This window comes from Tachysurus vachellii, chromosome 3 (assembly GCF_030014155.1).
Source record: "Tachysurus vachellii isolate PV-2020 chromosome 3, HZAU_Pvac_v1, whole genome shotgun sequence".
Classification (NCBI taxonomy): domain Eukaryota; kingdom Metazoa; phylum Chordata; class Actinopteri; order Siluriformes; family Bagridae; genus Tachysurus; species Tachysurus vachellii.
The window spans coordinates 34,510,398-34,528,721 of NC_083462.1; the positions used below are offsets into that span (position 1 = coordinate 34,510,398).

General features: G+C 37.3%; 1 protein-coding gene across 4 annotated transcripts; it reads right to left on the reverse strand.

Moving 5' to 3' along the window:
• Positions 1-660: 660 nt before the first annotated feature.
• Positions 661-15,813, reverse strand: LOC132843541 (NLR family CARD domain-containing protein 3-like). Of its 4 annotated transcripts, XM_060866949.1 has the most exons (10): positions 15,671-15,813; positions 15,470-15,533; positions 14,419-14,526; positions 13,968-14,022; positions 13,536-13,740; positions 7,357-9,121; positions 6,893-7,066; positions 2,498-2,668; positions 2,048-2,224; positions 661-1,917 (listed from the first exon to the last, which is right to left on the reverse strand). In XM_060866949.1, the coding sequence occupies exons 2-10, from the start codon at positions 15,520-15,522 to the stop codon at positions 1,881-1,883; spliced, it is 2,745 nt and encodes a 914-aa protein (XP_060722932.1). In that variant the 5' UTR covers positions 15,523-15,533; positions 15,671-15,813; the 3' UTR covers positions 661-1,880. The 4 variants fall into 4 exon arrangements, with proteins under 4 accessions (XP_060722932.1, XP_060722933.1, XP_060722931.1 ...); XM_060866950.1 differs by having other exon boundaries at positions 661-1,893; positions 15,470-15,813; XM_060866948.1 differs by having other exon boundaries at positions 15,470-15,813.
• Positions 15,814-18,324: the final 2,511 nt, after the last annotated feature.

Here is an 18,324-nt window from a genome sequence, read left to right on the forward strand (position 1 = left end):
TCCCCACCTGTATATAACCCTGTTTGTTAGCCATGTTCTTTTTCTGTTGTTTTCCATGTTACGTGTGTTTATGGTTCTCATCTTGTTTCTCGTCTTGTCTCGTCTTGTCATTGCCTTGCCCAGGATTACTTTGTGTTTTGTTTAATAAATCTTCACCTTGCATTTGGATCCTCTGCCACTTCCTTCTATGCATCGTGACAGAACAACAGACTATGGATCCAGCGGTGAGGATTTTAAAACTTTGACAGAGGAATCGGCCCATTGAGGATTTCATGGCAGAATTCTGCAAACTAAGCTCTAAGGTAGATTTTAATGAGTCAGCCATCAAGGATATATTCTGCTATGGGTTATCTAGTGAAATATCACAGCTGCAACCACATACTCCACACTGGTCATTAGAATTATACATAGATGTTGCGTTGCGGTTGAGTGGATCTAGTTTTACTGTTGGTGTCACAGAGGAAGAAATCGGTGCTTGTTATAGAAGAGCGTGAGTGAGCTGACCCCTTCAGCAGAAAATGTGCTTCTGAAAAAGTTAATTTGCTTAAATTGATAATTCCAAACTTAACAGAAAGAAAAATCAAATCATGAAATACAGCAGGCCAATTACAGTTTATACATGATTAACCAAAAAAAATATTCAATACAACATCAGACCTCAGACCTCGTTCTTCAAACTCAGAACAGTGACATTGATAATATTTTAAACATTTCTTAATGCAATAAACATTCAGCATGCCTGCACAGATACACAGAGCACAAAATATTTTTAAACACATGCCACGTCTCACCCCTTCACTAAGCAGGCTGATCAGACCCACCAAGAGAACGCAAATAGGGTGCCCCAAACACCATCAAAATTCAAAATCCTAGCATTTTTGGCTGAATGTAATGATATTCAATGAAAAAAATTACATGCCGAAAAACACAATTACAATTTATACATGATTAAACGTGAAAAGCGTTCAGTATGACAATATCTTCACTCAGACCTCATTCTTCTTTCTTCTTTTAATTTTTTGTATAAAACAAAAAACAAAATCTCACAACCGTGATATTGATAACATTTTTAACATATCTTAATAGATAATGCAATAAACATTCAGCATACCTGCAGAGATACACAAATTTATTGATTTTAATATTTAAATTTGTGGAAAAACTCAGTCAAGTTACATAAACATAAAAAGTTCAATTTAGTTGTATTGGTTATTAATAATTTTCAATTTAGATATTTTTTTAAATTTTTAGTAAACAAATTCTTCCTCTAAGAAATGAGTTTTCTTTTTTATTTTTAAGTGAAGCCAGCTTATTACATCTTATAATGTGATTCTCTGTGTTAACTGAAGCATGTTATAAATTTGCAGGATGCAATATGTACAGCTGTAGTTGTAAACAGTCATTCAGTTGCTGAGATGAAGGACACCAGTAGCTGAGGTGCATGGGTCAAGACAACCGTATTGCTGTCTTATCATTGAAAACAGGAGCTTTGTACATTGAGTCATACAGTGAGTGATTGAATTCATGTTCATGTTTCATAACATAAATTCATGTTCATGTTTCTGAAATGTTGAAAGTGAGAGGCACTCATCCTAGAGGAGTTTATTTTTGTTTACTGTTTACTTCATTTATACAAAATTTGACATTTTTGATTCAAATATTTTTTCTTTAGACAACCCTTACATCATTGATTGTTGTATTTGTGTAATTTACGTTAGTACATACATTAGGAATTCAAGAAAATGATAGTGGCCTGTACCCAAGTTGAAATTTATGACTAGCAACATCCCTGGAGTGAAAGTCACTGTTTCCTTTTCAGAAAGCTTAATATGTAGCTACTTTATCCTGGAAAGTAGGGTTGGATGGGGTTGAAACTTCTGTTATATGCCAGTCCTGGTGGGGAAATATGAATCAATGCTGTAAGACAGAGCAAAAAATAAAAATAAAAATGAAATAAAAATAAAAGAATGTCAAATACAGTCCTTATAAACTTTATCAGTTAATGGGTAAAGTGTGTGTGTAAAGATAAGTAAAGTCAGTAACTCACTGTAGTGTTTCGAGTTTACATTGTGGATCCTTAAGTAGATCAAAGAGCAGCTTCACTCCTGATTCTCCTGTATTATTACCGTACAGATTCAGTTCTCTCAGGTGTGATGAGGAGTTTGACCTCAGAGCTAAAGCCAGAGCAGCACAACCTTCATCTGTAATACTGCAGTAACGCATCCTGCAAGAAAGAATACAATTTGCATTATTAACACGGTTTATTACTAAAAAACAAAACTACACTAAATCTTTTAATTCTCTTTATCTGACACATACAACAATGAAAATATATCAGATCACTTTTACCACAAATACAATTTCCACAAATATCATTAAGGAAAACTGGATATAGCGTTTATTAAATCTCTGAAAATTGTATTCATATAGAAAAATGTGTGTATGTGTGTGTGTGTGTGTGTGTGTGTGTGTGTGTGTGTGTGTGTGATGATCTTACTCCAGTATCTCCAGTGTACAATTTGGATTCTTCAGTCCATCAGAGAGCAGCTTCACTCCCGAATCCTGCAGTTTATTGTTACTCAGGTTCAGTTCTCTCAGACTGGAGTTTGTGCTGAGAACTGAGGACAGAACTCTACAGCTTTCCTCTGTCAGATTACACTCATGGAGTCTGGAATAGAAATGATTAATTATCAAAACTTTGTCTTCAAAACTCAAAATCTTTCTGCACTGCACCAGCTGATGTATGTACCCATGTGAGAGCGAGCAGACTACAAACACTACACTCTGATCTGTGTTCAAGTTTCCAGAACTTAAACACTGTAGATACTGTACAGTGCATTTAATTACAGAAAATTAAGTATTATTGAGCTGTACACTACCATTTATTGACATGGCAATTCTAATCAAATTTATTTTTAATACAGAGATTTAAATGTTGAGGTACACAGTGAAGGTAAAATATATAGTGTGCATTTTCTCTGTGCCTATATCTGTCAACTCATTACAAAATAATAACATGCCAGATTTTAAGGTCACCAAGCAAATTTCTTTTGATGTTTCTGTTCTCATGGAGCTTGTCGCATATTATGTGCCTGTTCCACGTGAGCAAAAATATTCTAGAAAAGGGTGAAGAAAAACAACTGCATGTGTTTACACACAGTAGAACAAGCCTGTGTCCCAGGGGAACAACTAGGTGTGTGATGCAACACCAAAAAGTCATGACTTCAGCCCCCAGCACCCAGCCTTCACCTATAATCCATTGTTGACTTAGAGAAAAAGCACCAACAGTACAAGGATTAAAGAATTCACTATCAGTTTCTGAACTGCAAAGAAACACACTTGGCAGGGTCCCTTTGTTTTGAGATACACTACATAATTAAACTGACTGAACACTTGATTAAAGCTGAGGGGGGGACTGGGGTTGATGCTCAGAGTGAAGTCCCCTGACAGTGAACTAAATCAAACTGCTTGCAAAGTGAATCCTGAGTGACCCTCATATGTTGTTAGTGCACCTTCCCGCACTCATCGTTCAGGTCCAGTTTTGGTGATGTTACTTCCGGGATCGGTGGTTATCTTTGAGGTAGCACTAATGGGGTATCAGCTTGATCAGCTATCCTGGCTTGGTTCCGGTTCTCTCTGCCTTGTTTGACCCTGCTTTGTTCCTGACTACAATTCTGTCTGCTCATCTCCTGATCCTCATCATATTGGATTGTTGCAAGGAGAGTCTGTTTGTCAGCGATCTGTCTTCTGGGAATTTATTTATGGTTTCGCTATTTTCCCTGTTAACCAGCATTTTGTCATTAAAGACAAAAAGTTATTTGAACCTGTGCTTGCATTTGCAATTGGGTACACATCTGCCATCCCTGACACATAATACCTCATTGCCTGGAGACTATTCCTTACTAACTGAACATATCAAGTCATTATATACTGCCTAATATAACCCTAAAAAACATGTTACCCTTGCCCATAACTAAAATATAACCAAAATGCTTTTTGTTGTGATGTAGTTCTGTCCTCATTCCTGAAAAAATAATTGTCATAATGAAAGCTTCATCTCTGAGCAGGATTTTACATTTCCAAAATGTTTGTGGATTGATCATTTAAATATTTTTCACTGTAATCTCATAACCAGAATCTGAAAAGGTCATGAAAGAAAAACTCATGTGAAAGTCTTATGTTGTCTTATGTTTTTCTCAAAAACACTCATCACTCATTTTCTTACATTTTCTAATATTGAAGTATTATTATCATTTAAATTATTTTAATTTCATTATGATTGTATAATATTCTCTATATTCTCTAAATGAACATGCAGCACACCTTCCTGTATAACTCACATGTCGAACGCCATTTTATTATTTTTCCCTCCCACCTGCTCTCGCGCCTCATGGGTAATGAAGTACCTACCATTGCAATGATTAAAGTATTATTGAGTATTATTAAGTAATTAATTAATATTCCCTAAAACCCATTGCTTTCCCTACATAAAACTGTGAAATGGTGGAGAATTCTGTCACTTTCTAACTTGTTAATTCCCTCTCAATACTCTGGAAATAATTTATTTCTCATGTGAGAACTGATCTTGATTGTTGAACAATGCTAATTGGACCCACTCTCTTAGAGTATAGAGGAACAGAGTCAGATGTATGATTAACAACAATGAGGAGTGAAAATTTTAAATATTTTACTGTAGTAGGTTGTTTGCTGAACCGCTAGAGAGCAGTATGTTAATGGGTCTGCAGGCAACAGTGAAGCATTGGGAGGTTTCTTACAAGTTTGGGGCTGAATTTCTACAAATGAAGTTGAAGAAATGGACAGGAACCATGGTGTCCTCAAAACTGAGAAATACAGGCAGATACATATACCATCATGCAATAACATCAGGGAGGGATCTGATTGGCCCCACATTAATTCCACAAAAGGACAATGACCCCAAACAAACAGCCAACGTAATTAAGAACTATCTTTAGTGTAGAGAAGAACAATGAGTCTTAGAAGTGATGTTTTGGCACCCACAGAGACCTGACAGAGAACATCGTCCAGTCTGTCTGGGATTATATAAAAAGAGGGAATGTTTTAAATTGTGGATATTGTGACAGCAATTCAACAATAAAACCAAAATGTCCCTCTAATGTCTGGATGCAAACTTGGCTTCTGGTGGAATATTCTTGGTTCCTGATGTTACAGTCTTGAGACAAGCTATAAGAAATATTATTATTTCTGGTAATCTGCTGTGGTATGGGAAGTTCAGAGTGTATGTGATGCAATGTATCCAGCAATGCAATTCTCATTTTTATCCTGACATTTCATGGTACATAAACACCAGAGGAGGTATACAACCAGAAACTAACACAATACAGAAATCATTCAACAGCCAACCTGCTGGGGAAGGTATGCAATCTCTTACTTCAGTTTCATCTGATGCTGGTGGTTGAGAGAGGGGATGTCAGAAGTAGTGTGCAAGCTATACAGTTTGAGATTAGAGACTGCTGCGTTTTTGTTTTCATGGACACGTGGCTCAGTGACAAAGTTTAGAACACTATCATTCAGCTAGATGGGTTCACCTCATTGTGTGCCAACAGAAAATGTATCTATGTGAAGGCTTGCCATTGGTGGTAATTCCAGCACTGAAAGTTAGAGGCATCAGTGATCAGCTACATTGGCAAAGGCATTTATGATGTGACAGTCTCCAAGCCAATAACCACACACTCCAGTTCAGAAGCTGTGGATGACAGCAGAGGTGCTTCCACTGCTGAGGCCTGAAGGCTTCACCTTCAGAGCAGATGAGTGTGGCCCTAAGAACAGAGAGGGACAAACTCTCCCTGAGTTTAATTCGGCTTGAAGTGCAGAACAATGTGGCAGCAAGGAAGACCACCCATCCTCCCAACAGCCAGGCGCTTTGTCTTACCACACCTAATGTGAGAAAAACTCTACACAGAGTTAAACCACAGAAGGCTGCTAGATTAGACATCATTCTCAAACATTGGCTGAGTGCTCATGTGAATGTGCAGACCAGTTAGCATGTGTCTTTACTGACATCTGAAAATCAACATGAACATTTTTCCTGAGCAGTGCTGTTGTTCCAAATTGCATAAAGAACACTACAATCATTCCGATGCCAAATAAGTCTTCAGTTTCCTACCTCAGTGACACTGAGTATTATGCCTTAATGACTCCCATTGCATTCACTTGAATCATCTTGAAGTGCTTTGAGAGGCTTGTCATGAGGTACATCAAGACCCTGCTGCCATCCTCACTGGCCTTGCAATATGAGTATCATCCCAAATCCATGCCACCAACAGCACCACCCTCCACCTGGCCTTCTTAAGTAGGGAGTGGAAATAGATCTATAGCCTTGGATGAAAGTTTGTCAGAAAATTGTGAAACCTAGAAATCAATGATGTTTCATGACAGACTTGAGAACACTATACAAGAGCCATTAGACAATAGACCTCGTCCATTACCATTCCCTCAGGGATTATGGATGTATAAAAAGAATGAGATGGTGAACACGTGAAGTTCACATTATTACCTTTAAAACATAGAGTGTTGTCAATGAGATTTGCAGGGAGTAATGTAACACATTTACAGTAATTACAGTATATTTACTTTACTGAGTGAGTAACTTTAGTTACCATTAAGATGATGCAGTACTGGTGTCAAAGAGGACAATGTGGGCAAATAAAAATTCCACAAACTGGGCAACAAAGCAAAGATCAGAAATCAGACTTGGTAAGTTAGGGTAGGGAACACTGAGTGTTACTTTGCAATTACTGTATGTAGGTGCAGGAGTGACTGGAATTGAGGTTAGAACTCAGGTAACTTTGAATGTGTTGGTGCAAATTGTGTTCAAATTGTGTGTGTGTGTGTGCGTGTGTGTTGATCTTACTCCAGTTTCTTCAAGGTACAGTGTGGATTCTTCAGTCCATCAGAGAGCAGCTTCACTCCTGAATCCTGCAGTTCATTGTTGCTCAGGTTCAGTTCTCTCAGACTGGAGGAGTTTGAGCTGAAAACTAAGGACAGAATTCTACAGCTTTCCGCTGTCAGATTACAGTCACACAGCCTGGAGGACGAATAATGAAATATCAGAACACTGATTTGAATTTTCAGTGTGCTTCTCAAACACACACAGACATCAGGAAATAGGACACAACATCTGTACGTTTACAGGACTACAGACATCTTTCTGCACTCCACAATCAGTTACGTTGAAATAGTATATAGTATACAGTTAAACTGAAACACCATTAGTTCATGTAAATAACACACAAAAATGTAATTCCAGCACTGAAATTGTTGGTACAGGTCAGTGCTTCATTAAAATAATTCATTCATAAATAAAAAAATACTCACATAGCTGTTTTGGAGGATTTAACCACTGGCAGCAGTCTCAGAAGACATTCCTCAGATTGGTCATATTTACTCAAATCAAACACATCCAGCTCCTGTTCTGAATTTAGTAAAACAAACACCAGAGCTGACCACTGAGCAGGAGAAAGTCTGGTTCCTCTGAGACATTTGTATCCTCCTCTGTTTAGGTAAGTTTGAACTTCCTGCACCAGAGAATGATCATTCAGTTCATTCAGACAATGGAACAAATTGATGGATTTCTCTGGAGATGGATTCTCCCTGATCTTCTCCTTGATGTATTCAGCTGTTTCCTGTTTTATTTTTAAGTTATTTCCTGTCTGTGACATTAAGCCTTGTAGGAGAGTCTGATTGGACTCCAGTGATAGACCCATAAGGAAGCGGAGGAACAGGTCCAGGTGTCCATTACCACTCTGTAAAGCCTTGTCCACTGCGCACTTAAGAAAATCAGATATGTTTGTCTTGTTGAAAAGATCAGACAGACTGGTGGTTGGGTGCTGTGAATTTCTGCTGATGAAGGAGAGAAATGTGTATAAAGCAGCCAGAAACTCCTGAACACTCAAATGTACAAAGCTGAACATCTTTCCCAGGCGAAGCTGAAACTCTTCTCTGAAGATCTGGGTACACACTCCTGAGTACACTGACACCTCTCTGACATCAATGCCACACTCTCTCAGATCTTCCTCATAGAAGATCAGGTTTCCTTTATCCAGTTGGTGGAAAGCCAGTTTTCCCAGTGCTAGGATACTTTCTCTGGTCTGCTTAGGATCAGGGTCACATTTCTGATGGTACTTTTGGTCCTTGTGTTTGATCTGAAAGATCAGAAAGTGTGTGAATATTTGAGTAAGAGTCTTGGGGATCTCTCCAACCTCTGCTTCATGGAACATTCTCTCTAGAACAGTGGCTGAGATCCAGCAGAAGACTGGGATGTGGCACATGATGTAGAGGCTTCTTGAAGACTTTATGTGTGTGATGATTTTATTGGCCAGGCTCTGATCACTGATCTTCTTCCTGAAGTACTCCTCTTTCTGAGGGTCACTGAACCCTCGTACCTCTGTTACCTGGTCTACACACTCAGGAGGGATCTGATTGGCTGCTCCTGGTCGAGAGGTTATCCAGAGGAGAGCAGAGGGAAGCAGATTCCCCTTGATGAGGTTCGTCAGCAGAACATCCACTGAGGCTGACTCTCTCACATCACACAATATCTCATTGTTCCGGAAATTTAGAGGAAGTCGACACTCATCAAGACCATCAAAGATTAACAGCACTTTGTTTGAGTCACAGTCTAATATTTCTAGTTTTCTCATTTCTGGGAAAAAGTGATGAAGAAGATTCATCAGACTGAGATTTTGTTTCTTCATTATATTCAGCTCTCTAAAGGGAAGTGGAAACATGAAGAAGACGTCCTGATTTACTTTTCCTTCAGCCCAGTCCAGAATGAACTTCTGCACAGAGACTGTTTTTCCAATTCCAGCAACTCCTTTAGTCAGCACAGTTCTGATGGACTTGTCTTTAAACATGTCATTACATTTGATGGGTTTCTCCTGTGTTGCTGGTCTCCTGGAGACTGTCTCAATCTGTCTCACCTCATGTTCATTATTTATGTCTCCACAACCCTCTGTGATGTACAGTTCTGTGTAGATCTCATTCAGAGGTGCTGAGCTTCCATGCTGTGAAATTCCTTCATTAATCCTTTTAAATTTCTCTCTCAGGCTGGATTTCAACTTTGTTTGATACAAAGAAGTGAGTTCTAGTAAACAAAGGTATAGCATGTTTTAATGCAAAATCACTAAGCAAACATAAAATGCAAAATTCTTTGGAATGCTGCTTTTCCCTCCTTATACATAAACTAAATATTACTAAAGAAACTGGCCAAGAACAGTATACAATTTGTATAACACATTTAACAATTTCCCATTGTTTCAAAGCAGCTTTACAGAAGTATGGAAACAGAAGAGAGAGAAAAAGAAATAAATATATAATAATTATAATAATAACAAAAAATAAGGATAAAAATACATAAATTAATATATACAATTAAAGTTTAAAATTTATTTTAAAAAGATTAACTCAAAATGTATGATACTATATATCTATCCCTATACTTAATGAGCAAACCAGAGGCGACGGCGGCAAGGAACAACTCCCTGAGATGATATGAGAAACCCTGAAAGGAACCAGGCTCAGAAGGAAACCCGTCCTTATTTGGGTGACACTCTACAGTAAATAGTTTGTAAATGTAATTGTAAATAATGTGCTTTCTACAACAGTTTATAATAGTGCAACTGAGAGCTCCTGAGGATCTAATGGGTCATCGTAAACTCTGAGTTCAGCTCAGACCTGATTGCTGATAAAGACCAGACCATACAGCTGACTGACACAACATTAGTTCAAAAGAAGGCATGACAGTCTCCGGGTGGCTTCATACACAACAATCCCATGAGAGAGAGAAAAATTGTTAGGCATGACTGTAATTAGGTTATGGGCAATATAGATTATGTGCAAAGTGCAAACAGGGACTCCAGCAAGACTAGCTATGACAGCATAACTGAAAGGTTAGAGACAGAAGGCACCACAGACATGAGGGCTTCCTGGGATGTAAAGCGCCCCACCACTCCACAGTCTGCAAACCTGAGCGACTTGCAAGGGTGGTAAGTCGACAGCATCCAGACATTCCAGTTCAGCAAACACTCTATGCCCATGAACCCTCCAGATCTACTCCTTTCTAAAGTTTTATTGAGATCTAAAGCTATTCATAATAAGCTAGATGAAACAAATGTGTTTTTAGCCTGGGCTTAAATACCGAGACTGTGTCTGAGTCCCAAACACTAATTGGAAGTCTGTAGGGCTGTGAGAAAAAGCTCTGCTACCTGCCTTAGCCTTCTGTACTTGAGGTACTACAAAATAGCCTGCACCTTTTGATCGAAGTAGGCGTGACAGATCATAAAAAAACAAAAGATCTCTCAGGTACTGTGGCGCGAGACCATTAAGTGCTTTATAATAATAGTATTTTATAATCAATGCGAAACTTGACTGGAAGCCTATACAATGGGGGATAAGATAGGGGTGATATATTCGTATCTTATAGTTCTAGTTAGGACTCTAGCTGCTGCGTTCTAGTCTAACTGGAGCTTGTTTATGCTCCTACTGGAACATCCAAACAGTAATGCAATACAATAATCCAACCTAGAGGTAGTGTTTTTCCACCATCATGTAATGACATCATATTTCTTATCTTAGCAATATTTCTGAGATGAAAGAAGGCTACCCTTGTGGTATTATGTGAGCTTCAAATGAGAGACCGGTATCAATAATCACACCAAGGTCTTTTTCTGCTGCACATGATGTAATAGAAAGAACATCCAGAGTAACTCTGTAATCAGAAATCACTTCTGTCTTCTCAGAGTTAAGCAAGAGAAAGTTAGTAAGCATCCACTGTCTAATGTCCTTCACACAATCTTCAATCTTATTAAGCTTGTGACTCACATCTGACTTAGCTGAAACATATAGCTGTGTGTGAAAGTCAATCCCATGTTTATGATTGATTGTACCAAGGGGTAGCATATATAGGGAGAAAAGCAATGAGCCTAAAACAGAACCTTGCAGAACATTACCGTAGTTTGTTTAGAGTAGTCACCATTTAGATCTACGAACTGATATCGATCCGTCAAATAAGACCTGATCCAGTATGAGCATAACTGCTGAGCTACAACCTTCTCTAGGATCTTGGAGATAAAGGGGAGGTTTGATGTTAGCCAATATTTGGACAGCTGGATTGGGTTGAGGTCAGGTTTTTTAATCAAAGGTTTGAAAACCGCTAACTTAAAAGATTTTTGCACACAGCCAGTGCTAATGGTAGAAATTATTATCTTTTGAATGGGTTGGATAGCTATTGGTAGTATCTGTTTAAAGAAACATGTAGGTAAAGGATCCAGTATGCAGGTTGATAATTTTGGTGAAGAAATCAGTGAAAATAAGTCAGTCTCTTGAAGGGGATTAAAATGGTCTAAATACTGATCAAAAACAGAAATATTGTCTATGGCATTATCTATCAATTTGTTTGGTATAATGGTCTGAATTTTATGCCTGATATCAATTTTTCCATTGAAATAATTCATGAAGTTGTTACTGCTACAAATACTGTAGATGGTGTGCGCTTTTCGTGTTTTTAGTCCTAGTTGATTTTGCTACAGTATTAAATAAAAATTTAGGATTATTTTTGTTATCTTCAATAAGGCTGGAGAAATATACTGATCGCGCAGCACTAAGAGATTTATTGTAGCTATGAAGGCTTTTCTTTCATGCTAATCGAAATACTGATAACTTACAGTAGTTTGACGCCATTTACGTTCTAATTTCCTAGCTGATTGTTTTAAAGTTTGTGTTGCTGTTGTACCACGGTGTAAGTTTCTTCTCTCTAATTACTTTCCTGTGGAGCTACAATATCAAGGGTGTAGCGAAACACTGACTCTAAATAGTCAGTCACCTGAACACGTTCTGTCGAGTCAGATGGTGATCCAATCATGGATGATAATTCTGGAAGACTGATGGTAAATCTCTCTGCAGTCGCGAACATAAATGTACATTTAATATGATTAACCCTGGTTAACCCTGGATCTTTTAACTTATCAAAATGAATATTAAAGTCTCCAAAAATTACTGATTTGTCTAAAGAAACAACTAGGTTTGAAATGAAATCTGCAAATTCACAGAGGAATGCAGAATATGGTCCAGGAGGTCTGTAAATAACAATAAGAGGAAATGACTCAGTAGACTTATTATTGAGGCTACATATATGTTAGTGTTACGTCCAAAGACTTATATTTTGTCTTGTCCTGTGGTTGTGTTGTCTCCTGCTCTCCTGTGGCTCCTCCCACTGTCTGCTCTCAGGTCACCTAATTGCTTCCTCGAAGCTGCACCTGTTTACCAACTGGAAGGAAAGGAGTTTAAAAGCAGAGCAGAAGGCTCAGTCAGGGAGACCTTTTTTCTCCAAGAGCATGATCCGTGTCCTGCCTGGCGTGGTGTATTGAATTCCATATTGGCTTGCTATCCAATGTTATAGTGATCAGTGACTTTGGTGCTGATTGTTCTTTTTCTGCTACCTCATGTAATTTCGGGAACGGTAGGGAGGTGGGTGCCATTTTATTTTGTGAATCCTGGTTTTCTCCTGTTTTGTGTTAGCTAGGGAGTGAGTTCAGGTATCTGTTATTTATTTTACTTTTGTGTTCTAGGTTATGAAGATTTCCACTCCCCAGGCAGTGAACTTTTGTTTGTTATTTTGGCGTTGCCCCCTCCTGAGATTTTGTTCCCTTCCTCCGTTGAACTTTCCTGATGGACTTCCTGTTATATCCAGATGCTTAAATAAACCTTTACATTTGATACAGAACGTTGTTGGTGTGGTGCTGTGGCAGGGTCCGGGTTATGCTTTTTCCTCTTTTTTTTTTTTTTTTTTTTTTTTTTTAAATTTTTTAGGTCCTAAAACCCCTAGACATGCGAGCTACGCATGGGACGTAACATTAGTATGAAGTACTTTGAATGAGTTAAACGTGTCTAGATTTGTGCTTGACATCAAAATTATCATAATGAATAACTGCGACAAATCTTCCCCTGCCTGTTAGGTGTGGCTGATGTGAATATACTGTAATTATAACCAGGGGTCAAGCTTTGTTTAATGTGACAAACTCATTCGGTTTAACACATGTTTCTGTTAAACACAGAACACTAAACTTCTGATCAGCAATCAATTCATTAGCCATAAGAGCTTTAGAAGCAAGAGATCTTATATTTAACAGTCCTAGCTTCAGATCAAAGGTGCTGGCTGTGACCTAATTTTATGCTTATAAGGTTACTAAAACAAATTTTCTGAGTATTTATAGTTTTTTGTTTAGCTCTATGATGTGAACCCTAGGTGGCGACTCAGTGCAGCTAGCAGATGGTCGGATTAGCCTGCTTGTCTGCTCCCTGACCCTGGCTCCGGATTGTCACCGATTAACTAGGCCTGTTCATAAACTATGTGCTATGCTGCAAGAAATAAGAGCAGAGCAGAAAAACACCAGTTTAGTTTGATACTAAAATCAAACATAAAACTAAAAATGTTTATCTAAAACAATTTTCTCCATTTAAAGTAAACCTGATGGAATAAAGACATGATTCAGTGCTCTTACTGTTGTGCAATGTGTTAGCAAGATCTGTGTGGTTCATGTTATTCAGGACATGCAGTGTGATCTTCAGCACTCCCTCTCTTACACTGTGCCGATCTGCCTCATCCTCCACCTCCCTCTCAGTGCATGCTGGGTATTCTGGACTCAGGAGCTCCCTAAACCTCTTCAACTCATTCTTTAACAAAGTAATGACTTTGTGTTCCAGCTCCTGGTAAAAAAAAACAGCTTTCATCATTATAATATTAGACAGTAACATATGTTTTTATTTTATGAAAAGCAACTCTATTTACAACATTTTCTGCCTGAATACCTACAATTCAATGCTGTTCCATTCTGTGTGGCTCATGTTCTACAGTGTAATGATGTTGCGATAAACTGTAGGTAAAAGTGTCTTGTTATTATCTTAAAAAAAAACTTCATAAATAAAACACACACCTTGAATATGGACTCAATTTGATTTAAGCTGCCATTTGATTTATTCTTTTGTGGTCTGTGAACAAACAAAACACACCAAGAAATATGGAGATGGAGGACATAACACACATTAATACATACACAGACATATATTTACCACTATCCTCCTAACCCAATACACTGATTTCAGGATTTCCTAAATGATATTAACATATTTATGTACAAATGTTGAAAGAAAGAAAGTTATATCATCAAGTCCTCACATATAAATGTTCTTTGATTGCACCAGCTGAGGGACTACAAGCTGAACTGAATTTTTTTAATTTTTAATGCAGTTTTCTTCACTGTCAGTTTGAAAGCTACAGCAGTTTTAGTTCAACACCTAAAGCTCATGAAGTGCTTCATAATAAAAGAGTGAGTCTGATCAGGTGCTACATTGCAACATTGACTTAAAACACCTTACTATACTTACTTTACATCAGATCTCTGTTTGAAATAAATTGGACATTCCATTGATGCGTCACTCTTCATGGACACACAGCTGGGTTCTGGTGAGTCTGATCTCTTTCCAGCCATCATTCTAGAATTACAGCAGAAGTATCAGCGATAATTAATCAGGAGACATGCCTCAAACCTCAGGAATTACTCTGATGTCAGAAAACTAAATCAGGACTCTCAAGTTTTGAAGAAAGGCAAGTGTGACATTATTTGAATGAAAGAAAACATATACAGTTATACAATGTAGAGCTGGTGGTTAGTAGCCTTATTTTTCTGAAATTTAATTACACAGAATTTATGATAAATTCATTATTTTATAAAATGTCATAAAGCTGGAGCCCCCTGCCACCATCTCAGGGCCCCCAGTTTGAGAACCACTGTCCTAGATGGCTTGTTCTGTGCAGGTGTTGTCAGTGAACCGGGGCCCCCTGGCACCATCTCAGGCAGGGCCCCCAGTTTGATAACCACTGTCCTAGACAACTTGTTCTGAGCAGGTGTTGTCAGTGAACAGGCTGTAAAACTGTTGGCTAAGTTACAGACACTCATGAAAAACTGATGCTGATTATCTGAGAAACATTCTCTAACAGCAGTCAAAATGTCATTGTTGCCAGGTTCCATAGAGAGAGCGGTGCAGACAGATAAATTTTGGGCACTGTGGTATATTAAATATATGATAAATAGTAAGTTTTTCTGCGTGAAAAATACAATGTGTGGCGTGAGAGCGTGACAAAAGACCGAAATGAGTGACTGTCACGCTCAATGCGTGACACTTGATAGCCCTGCTAAATTACAGCTTACTGACTCAGCTGTTATTAAAGCTAATCTGCTGTTATGCTACACATTACACGGTCCTTCTTACTATTCTGTTATCAATTTCTCTAAACAATTCGTAAATCATAACACTAATATATAATATTCATTGCTATTAAACAAATTTTAACCAAAGTTTAGTTCTTCAGTTAAAAGTTTTAAACTTTTACCATGAGACAGAGTAATTTTTACTTGTGAATGTAAAAGTAACTCACCTTTCTTCTTTCTTTAAGTCTTGTTTTCCAGACCTACTCATGTTGAAGGTCATTTCTCCCTCTCCTTATTACAGAAGGGCACTTTAGTGTATTAAAATCAAACCCTGCATTAGGGTTCACTTACAGGAAATAGTCACAGTATGAAGTAAAAAAAAAAAAAATACAAGATTAAACATTAACATTAAAAACTTCAATACAAACCCTAAAACCAAATATGCTTCTGGTGTCAGTTCAGAGTGTTAATATACTATAGCTTTAGATTTTGATATTTACTGTGTTTATACTCCTAAAATCTTTTATTTTACAGTTGTCATAATACAGTATGTAGCTTCTGAGTTACTGTACTAAAACCAAGTGGTTTACTCTGCAGTGCAAAGGGCAAACACTGCTGGCAGGTAATAAACACACACACATGAACACCACACACACACACACACACACACAATAAAGTGGAGCTACGATGAAACCACCCTAAAGATAATACAGAAAAATAAAGAAAACACCTGCAAATACTGAAAACGGCTTTTTGCTGAATCTGACATGTCAATAGAGGAAACTAGAGGCAAGTTTGAGGAACACAAAACATTTGTTTATTGCTTTTCCTTTTGCTTTTCTGCGTTTTTAAACTTATGCACAAGAGTGCACATGCACAGTTCTGTGTGCTCCTGTGAATCAGACCAATGTCTAAGGCACAACAATGTAAAAAGCAATTGTTTTATGCAAAATATCACTATTTTCTCACAGTATATTTCTGGGTTTTTTTTCAATTGTACACAAAACACTGTAAAATTATGGACATTTTTCGTAAATTAACAACCCAGCTGTTATATTTTTTATGCTGTATTTTTTTTTATTACATACAAATGTATATGAAATGAAAATAATTATCTGCATTTACATATGTTGATCATTATATAAAAGTGTTTGACCATACTAACAATTTAACATTTTTCTTTGTAATTTTAAAGCAAATCTTATTAGTTTTATGTATACATTTACATTCAAGCTCTGCAAGTGTGAGAGAAAAATATACCATGTATATAGCATGTACTGTCCTAGTATGTACTGTGTAAATATAGCCCATCAGTGAACTAACACACACATAATGACAATTTAGATTCATATAATATGCATGTCTTGAAAATCAGAATCCCTAAAGAAACACAAGGAGAACATGCAAGCAACAAACAGAAAATACCAGGGAAGTTGATTCCATGTACTTCTTACTGTCAGGTGTCAGCATGCCACTGCAAGCACTAATACAAGTGTCATTTAAGTAGCACATTACTACAATGTTGAAATGCATATATACTGCACAATAATGAATATATACTGCACAATAATGCATACACACTGCACAAAATTGCTGTTAAATTGAGCTTGCTGGTCAGACAGCAAGGCCAACTAAAATTCATGGTGAAGGTCAAGTCTGTACAAATATTGTCTTTGCTTACATTCATAACTGAAATACATTAAAGACTAGCACTGTCTACAGTAAGAAGTTTAACAATTTCGATATACTACGTCCCATATCAGGGATGGCTAACGGCCTAACCACTACAGTCAACACCTTGGACCTGGCTGGTTAATGCAGAAAAGTAATTATTTTACTATAATAACTTTTACAAGTCTTATTTTATGTTTTTTTTTTCACTTTGTTTTCAGTTGAGGATATTTCACAGCATTTATTTTTTTTAACTTAATGCTTTTAACATTAACTTGCAGTGTTTAGATTTAATGTTTAAAATTTGAGATTAGTTTATGATGAGCAGTTTTTTATTTTGTCTTCTAAAATAACATTTTATTTTACAACCTTAGGCATGCATCAAAAGTTTATTGAAGGTGTTTGATTCTAATGATTCAAGAAATACATGTAAAATAAGATTGTTTCTATGTAGAACTTGTAACTCGTAAACTCATTGTTTTTGTACTTTTTTGTTGTTTTTGCTTAAACCAGAAGCTTTACTGAGGTTTGGGCAAATATTTAAGAACAGTTCAGGAAGTGAACTCATCTTCACAGGATATGAAATATATAGTTAAATTCTGAACTGTACGTGTACCAAATGCAGATGTTGAGCAGCACCTTAACAGGTTTTATGATGTAAGATATAACGGCAGTTCGTGACACCGGTCACGAAATGTAATCTATTCAATTCGTGTTCGTGGAGACGAATTTCCCTTTTTTTTCGTGTCACTCAGCACGACTTTTGATCTAATGTATTTCAATAGGAAGCATCTTTCGTGTCTGCACCACGTTTTTTTCCTGCCACTCGGAAGCATTGTTTTTGCTCATTTGTTATTCATTTTTAATTCATTTTTAAACTTTAAGCACTACATTACTCAACATTTAACCAGGAGATTTTTATCCTTGTTATTATTGCTTTGTGCTATGGTCTACTTTTACTGTGTTGAAGACGTCAGCTAAAACTACATGATGACCCACCGCCGATTCTCTTTTAATGACATCCTCATCTTTCTTTCAACACATAAACACGAAAGTGTGCTTGATAATTCAACAATACGATGTCATGACCATCCGTATTATTTTCTTCTCCTTCTAGTACAACCCAGTCTCACGGCAGTTCGTGGCATAGTCACGAACTGTAATCTATTGATCCGTGTTCGTGGACACGTATTTCCCTTCTTTCGATCTAATGTATTTCAATAGGAAGCATATTTTGAGTCCGCTCCACGTTTTTCTTTCTGCCACTCGGAAGCGTTCGGACAGTAAACTAAATACTACAGTACTCATGAGCCTTTTCTACTTTTACTATGTTGATGACGTCAGCTAAAACTACCTGTTGACCCACCGCCGATTCTCTTTTAATGACATCCTCATCTTTCTTTCAACACAT